The sequence below is a fragment of the Pocillopora damicornis genome, chromosome 12 (assembly GCF_964200805.1).
Source record: "Pocillopora damicornis chromosome 12, jaPocDami1.2, whole genome shotgun sequence".
Lineage (NCBI taxonomy): Eukaryota > Metazoa > Cnidaria > Anthozoa > Scleractinia > Pocilloporidae > Pocillopora > Pocillopora damicornis.
Genome location: NC_142681.1, coordinates 11,403,116 through 11,416,113, shown reverse-complemented (window position 1 = coordinate 11,416,113; position 12,998 = coordinate 11,403,116). Strand labels below are relative to the sequence as shown.

Genomic DNA, 12,998 nt, shown 5'->3' with positions numbered 1-12,998 from the left:
CAAGGAACTCATGAAAGAGCAAACCTTGGTTTGCCAAGAGTGTTTCTTTTTCTTATTCGCCATTAGTTATTGCTCTTTTTTTTAAGAGGTGTGGGATGTCACGTTATGTCATGTTCCTGTTATTGCGTTACTCGCATTTGATTCTTGCATAATTCCAAGTTCCTGGATGAACTCGGGTCTGGTTTCTTAAGCAATAAAATAGAGTATTCATCATGGACATCTTGTCTCCTTTGCTCGATGCATAACAGTTTCAAATCCGACATTTCTTATGGAAAACGATATACCTGGCGCTTCTCTTCTTGGAAGAAAACCTGAGGAATTAAAAACCTCAGAGCTTAGATTTTGGCTTAAATGTCACAGAGATGTGGGGAAAGGATTGAAGACAAAAGCAGAGCTGGTGAAGCGAGTGCGTGACTACATACAAACAGGTAAAGATAAACATGTTGTGGATCCAGATCTTCACAAAATATACAGCCGTAGGAAGGAAAAGCAAGGCATGAATTCTGAGCCTGACACTGACAGTAATGAATCAGTATGGTTTCCTAGCTCTGGATGGGGAACTTCACTTGAAAAGATGACTATGTTCACCCGGCTTCAAATGAATCACCATATTTTGAAGTCTGGAAAAGCTATCACCAATGTGGAACATCACATCGTTCTGACCGGATTAGTAAAGGCCAGGCGCTTTTTAGACGACAAATACCTAGACACTATGAACTGTAGTTTTATGAAAATTCCATGAATTTCATGTGAAAAACCCATGAAGATCATTTCATGGCCCATGAATACTGCAAAATGAAATTTCATGGGGTTATTTTTAGCCATGAATTTTCCATGAATTAGGGGAATTTTTTTCATGACCCATGAATTTCTTCAAAGTCAATTTTTATGACCCATTGATTTGCCATGAAAGTCACCAGAATTAATTTCATGACCCATGAATTTCTTTATATGCCTACTTTCATGACCCATTAGTTTCCCCAGAAAGTCATCAGAATGAATTTCATGCCCATGAATTGCAATCAAACAGCATTTCATGGGCTAACAATTTTTTTGTTTTGGGAGAACAAAATTAATGGGCCATGAATATTTCCTGAAATCTGTTGCCCATGAATTTCATTGATGAATCCATAGGCCATTAAAAGTGGTATTAATGAGTTCATCACAGTCACTGATTTATCAACGAGCTGACTTTCATGATCCGTGGAACTGACTTGTTATAAATTTATCCACTGATGGAATTTTGGTGTACAGCGCGAAAACTGTCGAATGAAAATGTCCCTAAACATCTTAAGTGGCCTTTGTTAACGTAAAATGTACAGGAAATCACAAAACAATGACTAAAAACAATGGATCTTCAATTTGCTCCTCTGTTGAGACAAATGGGGCTGGAGGCAATGACCCAGATGTTTGATCCTCACTTTGATTTTTTGGGGCCTTTTTGCCTTCGCCATGCCTGGACGACTTTGTTGAATTTTTTCTGCCTCACTGCTGGCTTTGATTGTTAGCCATGACTCTGGAAACCTGTTCAAGGCCTTCTCTTACATTCTTACGGCTGAGGAATCTTCTAGGGCTTTTCCAGTAAGGCACCTGCAGAGTACAGATGCTTAAGTTGTACAGCAATGGTACGCATTGCATCTACACGAAATGTGGAACAAAACAATGAAAAATCAATCACTTTGTCACCTCAATTTGGAACTTTGAATAGTGTGCAAATATAACCTGAAAAAAATGCTATTTTTACCTCGTTCATAGAGTCGCCGGTTAACAGAGTCAGGCCATCTTCTCAGTCGGGATGAAACGTTACCTTCATGTATTCATTGAGATCGCCTTCTACAACATCGTTGTTGATTTCGTGATCGCTTTCACAGGAATCACTGTCGATGTCAGCTCTGACTTTCTTGGACTCTGATGTCCTGTCGGTTGTTACTTGCTTCGAATTCCAAATACCGAACAACTCTTTGTGCTGCTTTATTTTGTAAGATTACAGACGCAGCAACGAAACCTCTTCGGAGTCATTTCGTAACGTCGAACACGATAACCTGTGAGGTCACTACGTGACCGCTGACCTATGATGGCTGCGATGACCTAAGGTCACCACGTGAAAGTACACGTGATTTACGAAGAAGTGGCGGTTTTTTTCGTACCTCGAACGGAATGGTTCCATTCCAATTGCATTTCTCGTAGTGTTTGTGTAGCAGTCTCTTTTTTTCCAGATCAACGCAATGGACCGTCTGAAAAGTTTTTTCAAAGAGGTTTCCTCAAGATGAAGTTATCGATATGCATTACAACGTGAAGGGGTAAGTTCAAGCTTGGTCATCTTATTACGCGTAAACATCGGAGCGCGCACGCTAACTATTGATTTAACTTGAAAATTTTTATTCTGTGATCATCTGGCGAAACATCACAAGAGTTTGTATGGAAATACTTACGACCGTTCTTAGGAATAAAAAATACAGTCAAATTCTGAATACGAAATACCTCACCTCACTTCCACAGTGCGTCGCTTAATATCTGACGGCTTCATGTTGAAAAGAACCTGTTTTGGCGAGTTATCCATTTCTAGGTTTACTACGTACATAAGAAAGGCTCTTAGATAACTGATGATGTGCTCCCTTTATTTTGCAAACAGTGAAGAGTGTTGGTCTACAAAACTGATGAAAGGAAATGCAAACTTGCTAAAGCAGCCTATCTTGGTCCAAATGATGATGAAGATGCAAATAGTAATGATAATGCACCTGTCAATTGAAACCCCCACCCCCCCACCCCGGGGAAGTATGGGGCATTGATGGGGGTAACTACGGGTTTTGGCACTTTTTTGTGTCCGAGGGGGTGGGGGATTTGTTGTTTTTTGTTGCATCAGTTTTGCCCGTGGGGTGGGGGATTAGTAAGGTTTTGACATTCGTGGACGAGCGAGGACTGAGGCGAGTGAGTCGCACCCATGTGCTTTAGGCGGATTCAAGATGGACGACATTAAGGTATTGTGTTGATTTATATTTTTTTCTAATTAAACTGAGAGCTCAAGAGTTATTTATTATAGTTTTGAAATCGATAAAGATGAAGTAAATATTCTAAAGATGGATGGTATGTTTTTTGCATCGATTTTCAGTGGATATTTCAATGATATTTGCTTGTTCGAAGTCGAGCGCCGATTTCATGTTTTAATAATATTCCAACTCATTATCAGTTGAATTGTTATTGTTTTATTGAGCTTTGGGTCTTGATATTCGACTAGCGAGGACACACACGGCCAAATAGCCTTTCCAATCATTTTACTTTTTTAATTTCTTTGCTTAATATAAAAGCTCTTTTAAATTTTCTTTGAGTTTGAATTGCTGATTCTCGACCCCCGCGCAATGAACTCAAGCAAATAGTAAATTACGAAAAAGAATCCAATTCCATCGGTTTTCCACTGCAGTATTTTTTATCCCACTCTGTAAAACAAAGGTCACAGTGTTTGTGGAGATGATGATTTCGAGTTATTTTTTATTAAAGTTTCAATGTCACACTGAACATGTGCCTAGAAACTCGCTGACGAAAACTCAAAACTATTAGCTTGCAATTGAGAAGCTTTCAGTCAGTTTCAATTGATATTCCGTTATATCCCACCTTATCTTTCAACAATGTCTTTTCTTTTGTATGAACAGATTCTCGTAGAGTTTGGAGTCTCCAAAAAAGTGCTGACCAGCTCTGGAGAGCACCATGAAGTAATCAATGTTATTAAAACTGCTTTTAATATCAAAGAAGAGATTTTTCTACAAAAGTTTGACCAGGATTGGCAGGAGTACATTGATTTTCCAGAAGGAAAGTTTGAAAACAAAGCAAGAGTAAAGGTTATATTGAAGGTGAGTTGTTTTTCATCTTTTTCTTTTAAGAAATTATTTTTTGCTTTGTTCTTATACTTAATTGGCTTTTTAATTTAGCACTCGAATTTATTAAAACGCCTGAGTAATTTAGTATGTGTAAGAAAAATCTTCTTTTGTCTAAAAAGATTAAACTAGATATTTTCTTTATCAAAAGCCAAATAAAGAGGTTCCAGACACCCCAGCAACAGCAACACCAAGCAGCACATGTACTATATCAACAACAGGTCAGTAGTAATTTATTTATACTCTCAAGCTAATTTGAAGATATATTAATTAAACAAGTTGCTACTGTGATAATGAAATAAATAGACAGAGAGACAGCAAGAACAAACCAGTATTTTGCTTACATGTTTTGCCTATGTTCTTTTCAGCAGGTAATCCCTTAAGACAAGAGGCACAGGTGCAGGCTACTCTTCTAATCAACAATGGGAAAATCCAAGTTGGCCCAAAAGCCAAGGTTTGTGATATTAGTAATTATGATCAAATTAAATGTCTTGGGTCATTTTATAGTATTGTCAGACCCATGATGATGAATAATCCTTAGCTTGAAAAAGAAAACAATCCCTACGAGCAAGAGCCACTACAGTAAACACCCGCATATAAGAACACATGAATTAAGAACATCAGGCTGAAATTTTGCAAATAAAGCACCATTTTTATAAGAACAAAATCAGCCTGGAAATATAAAATGTTCTTATAAAGTGGATAAGACAGTAAAAAATTCTGATCACACAGAGGCCTGCTGCCAGACAACCACAGCTCATCAGCTGTGATGCTGCTTTGCATTTTCTTTTAGCTTTTTTCCCTTCAAAATAATCTACGTAGTTTATACTTGAAGGGAGACTTACAGTACTGTGCTATTCTTAATACACCTCGATTTCAACAACAAAATTTAAGAACAATTTAAGAACACCTTCAGGCTGATTTTTCACTAAACTCCCGATAAATAAGAACCTGATCAGCCTGACCTCCAAAATCATGTGTTCTTATATGCGGGTGTTTACTGTATTGAATTAAGCATGTCAAGTCACATATTGATGGAATGTGAAAGTGTTATTCATATTAAGCTACTTTTTTTCATGTGAAAATGGCAAAACTTGAATTCGAAAAGTCCCGCCTGAACTTTTCAAGTTTAGAGCTTGAATTTAATTCTGCTGTTAACATAAAGATATTAATTATTTTTTTAGCTTCATTGCACTGGCACTGTTATTTTATTAAAAATAGACCATTTCTTGTAGGTTTTCGTTGCTATAAATGTGTTTTTGCACTCTTGAATATTTGAGTAATTATCGTGACAGGGCCCCATTAATTGAAATTTCAGAATGAACAGAATGTGGAGAATAACAGCATGATCAATGTCAAATTGGATCCAGAAAAGATTAAAACTGAGAGTGTTATCTTCAAGGGTGGTACCCTGTCAACATATCAAAGTGCAATGAATCAAGCCTTCCAAAAGCTTTGCCTTGATGATCCAACTTTAATCAATGATCGAGGAAGACTGATTGAACAAGCACGTCAGCAGGTCCATGATGATGGGTATCAGTATAAAAAGAAAAATTCCCGCTCAAAGGCGTTTGGTAAAGTTGCCAACCCAGATTCAGGATCAGAACCTAAGAAGCCAAAGCGGTCCCAGGAAATGCGAAGTAAAAGGCTTGCTGAAATAGAAGAAGACCTTCAAGGATTGGATTCCCAGATGAGATTTTTAGAAAGATCTAGAGAAAAGTACTCAGCCACTCAACAATATGAGCATGCTGCTGAGAAATGTAAAGAAATAGCTTCTATAAGGGAGAGGAAGAGGAAGCTACAAGCAGAAACCACTCAGCTCCAAAAACTTGATGTTAAGTCAAAGAAGTACCAAAAGAAGATGAAGAAGACGAGTACAAATCAGGCTCAGGAACCAGACTTGAAGCAAACCAAGCTTTTTCATGGTGTGGCGAAACAATCAGTAGGTGATAAGAATAGTAATGAAGGTATCACAGAGAAAAGCAGTGTTAAAGATCATTCCAAGGATTGCACAGAATATCCTCTACAAGATGAAGGAGACAACAGTGTTCATGAAACCATGGAAGATGATACCTCAGATGGAAAAGGTCCCAATAAGCAGCAGGTGGAAGTGGAAGGAAATGCTGATGAGATGCAAGAAGGTGACACATCCGTTCATTTTTTGTGTCAGGGCCTGAGACCTCAAACCAAAATGAAAAACTGAAGGTGTATATGGATTTTAAAGCAGGAGGAATAAAAAACTTTAAAATATCTGAGGGCATTTATGTTTCACCAATACCTGAAGTGTTCAGTTTAGAAGACTTTATTACTGTCAGGCCTTTGTTTTGTCACTGGAAGCATGCTTCGCCTTCATTATGCAAAGAGTGTGCAACATTGATTGACTTTGGCAAGCATATCCTTGGTGAATGTGTTGTTGAACTGGCCTCCTCTTATAAACGTTACTTTCCGTTAGTTAAATACAAAGCAGAACAGGCTGTTAGAAAATTGTTACAAATGCCTGTGACTATTGTTCAAATGACTTTAAATGGACCCGGGTCACAGAGATTATATGTTCTAGAAACATTGCAAGGCGTTGATATCTGTAGGGTTATTAACATGGCTGAGAAATGTTTGCAAGGAAAGACATGTTTTCAGTCTGGGATGTCAAGGGAGGTGTTGAAAGACTTGTGTACTTTGGCAAGTTCAGAATCTGATAGACTTCTCATAAAGTACGCATGCTGTAAAGGGCAAAACCTATCAAAGAACAAGGCAAGAAATTTGTATGGTTTCAGTGACTTCCATAAGCAAGAATCTAGAATTAATAGTACTTTAGAAGAGTTTAAAGAAATAAGAGATGCAGTTGACACCCTTGCAAAAGTTCAAGATAAAGCTGTCTTAAAAGGATTTGGACTCACATATTCAGATGATGACAGTGCAGTGGACCAACTGTCTAGTTCAGAAGGAACAGACTGTGAATGGATATCAGAAGATGAGAAGAACAAGGGACCTGTGAAGTTCCAAACTGCTTCTGCAGATGTTAATCTTGCTGTTACAAACAAGTCTCAGGACAAGTCTCAACAACCTAGACCAGCTGCAGATCCTGATGTCCCTTTAGAAAAGAATAGAACACTTGTATCACCTGTGCCTTCAATGGATCACCTTTTACTAATGCTCAGAGACAACACACTCAATTGGTTTGCCTTTGTGGCAGAGCTACGGATGTTACTGCGAAATTACTCCGAAGAGACTTTGGTATATGCATTGACTGAGTTCAGTGACCATCTTGAGAATATGGATTTGACAGTTGAAGAGAAAGAGAGTGTGGAGATGTCAAGACAAGCCTACCTTGAATATGAGAGACAGAAAGCAATGGGAGATGATGCATGGGTGAGTGAGAGTGACTCAGACACTATTGATCCTGATAGTGTTGTGACTGATGACCTGAATGAACAAGTTAAGAATCAAAGGCAGAAAATAAAGAGAAAAGAAAAACGACAGCTTGCACGTTTAAAAGCAGAGAGGCGGCTTCTGAAACGCAAGGTACCCAAACGTGTCTCACAAATTGTGAACAAGTTTCCGAACATAGGAAAGGATATAGAAGAATTTGTCAGATCCAATAAAGTAGGCGCAGATGCATGGAGGCGCACCGGGGTACTAACATTTGATGGTAATATCAAAAAAGGCCCAAAAGTCACCTTTCACAGAATACAAAAACACTTGCAGGAAAAGTATCAAACAAAGATTAGTTATGGAACTGTGGTACAGCTCTGCACTGTAAAAAACAAGCACAGGATATCAGCAAAAAGGTATAAAGGGGTAGCCAAAATCACATGCAGAAGATCAAGGAAAGGCTTTTCTGTCCGGATGAACCCAGATGGACATTGGAATAATGCTGTGTACCGAGGACTAGATAAATTACAGCTAAAGGATGGACTTGATAAGGTGGTACTTAACAGGGATGATGCTGCAGGTTTCCGGTTGGACACAACGTACACTCACAAACAGCACAAGGGAGTGCAGTTAGCCAATGAGCCAGATTTGACTACACGAACTGATTTTGTTAATAGCTATCCAGCCCAGCTACAAACATCATCATATCTGTTTATGGAAACAGAAACAACTCCTAAGAGGTGTGTTGGGATTGTGAAGCCCCCTGTTATATATGAAAAGTCCCCTTCGCAACACATGGCTGATCTTCAAATGATCAAAGACAAAGAAGAACTCTCTTCTGTTTTCCAACTCCCGGATGGTTCCCCTAAAAGTGCCTGGTGTGTAAGAGTTGATGGTGCTGGAGACGAAGGACCAGGACATAAAGAAGTTGCCTTTTTATGGGCAGAGAAACATCTTATGGAAAATCACTATTTTACATGTGTAACATCCAGACACTCAGGAGGGTCATATCTGAATGCTGTTGAACTAATGAATGGCTGTCTTGCTGTTGCCCATTCTAACTTGTTTATCCCATCTACACTTGGAGGGGCAGTTAACACAGCTACAGGCTTTAATGAAACACAGTTAAAACAAAACTTGGACCTTGCAAGTGATGTTTATATTTCAAGAGTCCAAGGGGCACCCTGCGGTGAAGCAAAGATACAGCTTTTTAAGGGAGCATGTGACGAAGCTGCAAAAACCCTGGTAGATAGAAGAAACTTGCTGCTTGTGTACCTATCAGGAAAAAAAGAAGAAAAGGAAGAGTTGAAGAAAAAAAATCCACAACTCCATGACCACTTTGAGAGTGTTTCCACAGTCCTTAAACACCATAAACATACCCAGCTTCCCTCAAAGTACTTCCTCGCACTAAGCTTGTGCCATAAATCAGAATGCCCACACAAAAGGTGTCAAGAAGGGAAAGGGACAACTTATAGCTGGTACAAAGGAGGCCCTCTTACAACATACTTCCCCCTACCCGTACAAGATTTGTCAAAACCCTGGGGGTCAGAGTGCACCAAATGCAAAGGAAGATGCAACGGACACTTTCTTGGACCCGAGGAAGCATATGAGAAAGTCCAAAAAGGGGAAGGGGTGGTTCACCTTAATCCACCAAGCACTGTGCTGCAAAAGGCATACAACGATGGTGTCAAGGCTAATTGCAATCTAAATCAGATTCTGGAAGGTGCAGAGGACCTTGCGAAAAAGACCTGCCTTTCTCTAGATGAAACTACAATGTGGCTAAAACACCTGGATGATGTGCGATCAAGAAGACGGCAAGGGGCCCAAAAGGCTGCCGCAACGAGGGCAGCAAAAAAAGGTAATAGGTTCAATTTGAAGTTCCTTGATGTTAAACAAGAGAGATACTAAACATATATATTGTTGCAGTTGCAGAAAAATCCCAGGCCACAACTAGAGGTAGTGAGAGACAAAGGGAAATGGACTCTTCAGACTCGTCATCAGAAATCTGTGAAGATGCATCAGCCTTTTCTTCTTATGATGGTAGGTTTGATATGACTAAAAAATCTTCATCAATGAATATAAAGCTGTCTGCTGTTAATACTTAATGAGGATACAACTAACAGTTTTGGTCTCATTTTAAAATGCAGAATCATCAGATGATCATGACATCTTATGCATCTGTGGAAAGCCAAATATGACAGAGGACATGATTGGGTGCGACGGGAAAAATTGCAAAATCAAATGGTTTCACTTTTCCTGTGCGGGACTAACTAAGGAGAACGTGCCAGAGGGAGAGTGGCTGTGTGGGGCATGCAGCACTCAGAGCAGGGTCTGAAGGTTGGTTGGGACATTATTTAACATGGTTTGTCCCAGGGGTGGGGGAATTTTTTCACTTTACTTGGGGTTTAGAAAGAAAACAGGGCCCCTATATATGGGGCATTATCACACTTTTTTTCTACTCCAAGGCTAATGCCCCATACTTCCCCGGGGTGGGGGGGTGGGGGTTTCAATTGACAGGTGCATAACCGAAAGAAGGATGGCACATTCAGGTGGCCAAAACAGAGAGACACTGACATAGTCAGCCATCTTCACACATGCAAGAGTGCAGAAAGTTGGTAATTGTTTTGTTGTTAGTTACCTTGAGAGTATTGATCACAAGTGTAAAACATATCAAGAAATTTACATGAATGCTGTTACATAAATAGACATTATAATAACTGTCCATAACATTTTACACATGATTTTAGACGAAGGAAATTATATTTGAAGTTTAGACAAAAATACATCAAACCAGTGAGTATATTTTCAATAATTTCGTCCAAATATTTTTCACATCAAATTTATTTATAATATACCTTCAAAATAGTTTAAATAAACAGAAATATAGGAGCAGAATCTGTCTCCACAAGGAAAATCAGTGATATCAAAATAGAGCTAAAAATCATTAACATCTTAATTTTATGCAGAAAATTTCATACCAACTTTTTTTATTTAAGAAAGTGTAAACTGAATTATCACAATTTTGGAATCCTAAAGTAATATTTATATACAGCTGGTGAAACAAAATAAACTATCAGAGAATCCAGACTTCTGGTCATGTCTTTCATGTGTGTGTGCTTGTACAACAGGACCAAGAAGTTTCACAGATAGGGTAGTTCTTCAGTGTATAATTTAAGTGATAGTGTATGTATTACAGTTGTGGTGTACTGCAAGCTATACACTGTAGTACAGTCTTTGGTACAAGAAAAGTGAAGAATTTTTAATTCCAAATTCATAGGGTTTCCAAAGAATTTTCATGGTGCTTGCATATTCCTAACAACCCCATGAAAACTAACTGGCAATTAACTTTCATGTGCCATAAAAAAAACCATGTAGAGGCCATGAAAATTCAAGGAAAATTTTCATGGTCTATGAATTTTTAACATATTCACAGGATATTCATGGGTCATGATTTGCTGCAACCCATTAAAAACTAGTGAACTTTGACACCATGAAATTTTGGGCTTGAAATTCATGGGTTTCTCAGTACCTTTGAAAAGGCCATGAAATGCCATTTTCATGGGTATTTCATGGCTTCTAGGTCACTTTACTCAATATTTCATGGGTCGTGAATATGGAAATTTTCACAGGTTTTTCATGGGATTTTTCAGGTCTTTTTCATGGCACTGAGACCATGAAAATGTCATTGATTTAACCATGAAAATCCTGTGAAAAATCTGTGAATTTACAATGAATTATTTCACAAGATTTTCATGGGTTTTGAGTTCATAGTGTAAAGGATATTGAATGTGCGAGTGATTCCAGGTACTTTTTCTTTAAAGGGAAGTGTTGCCACAGTTTCAGGAAAAGCGACCCTCCTCATAATCTGAAAATTGCCCTATGTATCTTGTCAGGAGAAGTGGTGAGTGCTTCATGTTCATGTGTGGCAGGAAAAGTTGGATTCTGTAACCACGTATTGGCAATGATATTTAAGATGTGCATGTTCACTTTATTTCCTTCAACTACTTCTAAAGATCTGAGTGAGGAACAGGATCAACAGTCCTCTATAGTTTGTACTTCTCAACTCCAACAGTGGCATAAAAGGGTGGGGGAAAGAACATTGCACCTCAACCACTAATGGAAGTAGAAGTGAGGAAAATAAAGGACACTGAATCCACTTCACGTTCCAGTATCGAACCTCTTTTGTATGATGCCAGAATGAAAAATACCCACAATCTGGCTACAGAGCAAAATCTCAAGGACCAACTGAGAGAAATTGATCGCAATATGGGCCTTGTTCAAATGGCTAATGAACTGACTGATCAGGCAGGTGCTGGATATGTGGAAACCAAGTTTGGCAAGTTTCAAGTTGGCAGTTTCTTGTCATATCAAGTGACACTTACAGAATCACACTTCAAGGCCAATGCATCTATTGACTGCATTCCAAGACTTGATCAAGTCAATAAAGAGGCCTTAAATTATCCAAGGTTTCCTCTAAGGGACATTTACAGCATGGTAATTCCTGATAATTTGTCTGAGAACAACCAAAAACTTTTACAATCTTTAATTTTAGATGAAGATGAGATCAATGAGCTGGAAACTCAAACAAGGAGACAAGCTGAATGCTAAAAATGGAATGAAGAGAGAAAATTTAGATTTACAGAGTCACAGTATCATTTGATTTCTAAACGAAAAAGAAACCATTCTAACTTTGCAGAGCAACTGATGAATCTCACACCAGTTTCTTCTAAATATTTAGAACATGGCCAAAAGTATGAACCAGTTGCTCTAATGGAGTATGAAAAGTTCATGTTCAACAGAAGAATACCTGTTAAAGTACTGCCCTGTGGACTTGTGGTGTCAAAAGGATGTCCAGTTTTAGGTGCCACCCCGGATGCACGAGTAGTTCACTTTGGCTGTGTTGATTACTTTGGGATAGCAGAAGTAAAATGCCCATACACCAAATATCGTGTTACACCCCTTGATGCTTGCACAGATGCAAAGTTCTTCATGGAACAGATTGGTGCTTCTAAATGTAAATTAAAGGAGGACCACCAGTACTATGCCCAAGTCCAGGGACAGATGCCAGTTACGGGAGCAAGGTGGTGTGACTTTATTGTTTTTACCAGCAAAGGCATTTATGCAACGCATACTTTTTGACCCTGTTTTCTGGGCTGAACTAGAGCAGAAACTGTTTTCTTATTACTTTGAACATTTTATTAAGTTTGCTTCTGCAAAGCTTTTCAATTGAAATTGTCTGCCAACAGAGACTGTGAAGTCTTATGCACAGCAATTTTGGATTAAATAATTAATTCATGCCTCACATGAATGTGATATTCAGATTGATATTATGTTAGGTTGTGCATTACAGCAGAATGCACACACTGCCTACATCTGGTTTACAATTCCCATTTGATGTAGTGGAATAACTCTGTCCCAGATGTGAAAATTCTTAATCTTATTGATGGCACGTTCAACATGTATCTGTAAACTTGCAAGTTCCTGTGTTTTTACCACATCTTCTGCAGCCATCTGTGAAGATGCTCCAAGAAAGGGTGGTAAATTTAAACTAACTCCTAAAGGCAACAAATCCTGAATTGTGAATCCCTTATCTGCCATAATGGAGTCTTTGTCATCAAATGGTAGATTTAAAAATCCACTCCTTCTGACAATTTCCCAATCAGAAGTAGAACCTGTATACAGTTGACTTATGAATGTCACTGCTCCACCGGGAGAAATACCAACCAAACCTTTCAAAGTTGTGTTATTTTTGTAAGCACT

At 38.5% G+C, this 12,998-nt stretch overlaps 2 protein-coding genes and 1 pseudogene across 2 annotated transcripts; all 3 read left to right on the top strand.

The window, feature by feature from the left end:
* Positions 1-268: 268 nt before the first annotated feature.
* LOC149036459 (uncharacterized) lies at positions 269-12,521 on the top strand (annotated as a pseudogene).
* LOC149036461 (uncharacterized) lies at positions 2,064-6,072 on the top strand. The gene is made up of 5 exons (XM_089189918.1): positions 2,064-2,300; positions 2,633-3,845; positions 4,021-4,090; positions 4,238-4,323; positions 5,188-6,072. The coding sequence occupies exons 2-5, from the start codon at positions 3,624-3,626 to the stop codon at positions 6,070-6,072; spliced, it is 1,263 nt and encodes a 420-aa protein (XP_089046044.1). The 5' UTR covers positions 2,064-2,300; positions 2,633-3,623.
* On the top strand, positions 5,956-9,750 carry LOC149036460 (uncharacterized). Its single transcript, XM_089188659.1, has 3 exons — positions 5,956-9,096; positions 9,165-9,278; positions 9,386-9,750. The coding sequence occupies exons 1-3, from the start codon at positions 6,081-6,083 to the stop codon at positions 9,571-9,573; spliced, it is 3,318 nt and encodes a 1,105-aa protein (XP_089044785.1). The 5' UTR covers positions 5,956-6,080; the 3' UTR covers positions 9,574-9,750.
* Positions 12,522-12,998: the final 477 nt, after the last annotated feature.

Coding starts and splice junctions, on each gene's coding strand:
- LOC149036460 (XM_089188659.1), top strand. CDS start 6,081: ATGGATTTTAAAGCAGGAGGAATAAAAAACTTTAAAATATCTGAGGGC. Junction 9,097..9,164: donor AACGAGGGCAGCAAAAAAAG/GTAATAGGTTCA, acceptor ATATTGTTGCAG/TTGCAGAAAAATCCCAGGCC. Junction 9,279..9,385: donor AGCCTTTTCTTCTTATGATG/GTAGGTTTGATA, acceptor TTTAAAATGCAG/AATCATCAGATGATCATGAC.
- LOC149036461 (XM_089189918.1), top strand. CDS start 3,624: ATGTCTTTTCTTTTGTATGAACAGATTCTCGTAGAGTTTGGAGTCTCC. Junction 3,846..4,020: donor GAGTAAAGGTTATATTGAAG/GTGAGTTGTTTT, acceptor CTTTATCAAAAG/CCAAATAAAGAGGTTCCAGA. Junction 4,324..5,187: donor AAGTTGGCCCAAAAGCCAAG/GTTTGTGATATT, acceptor TTGAAATTTCAG/AATGAACAGAATGTGGAGAA.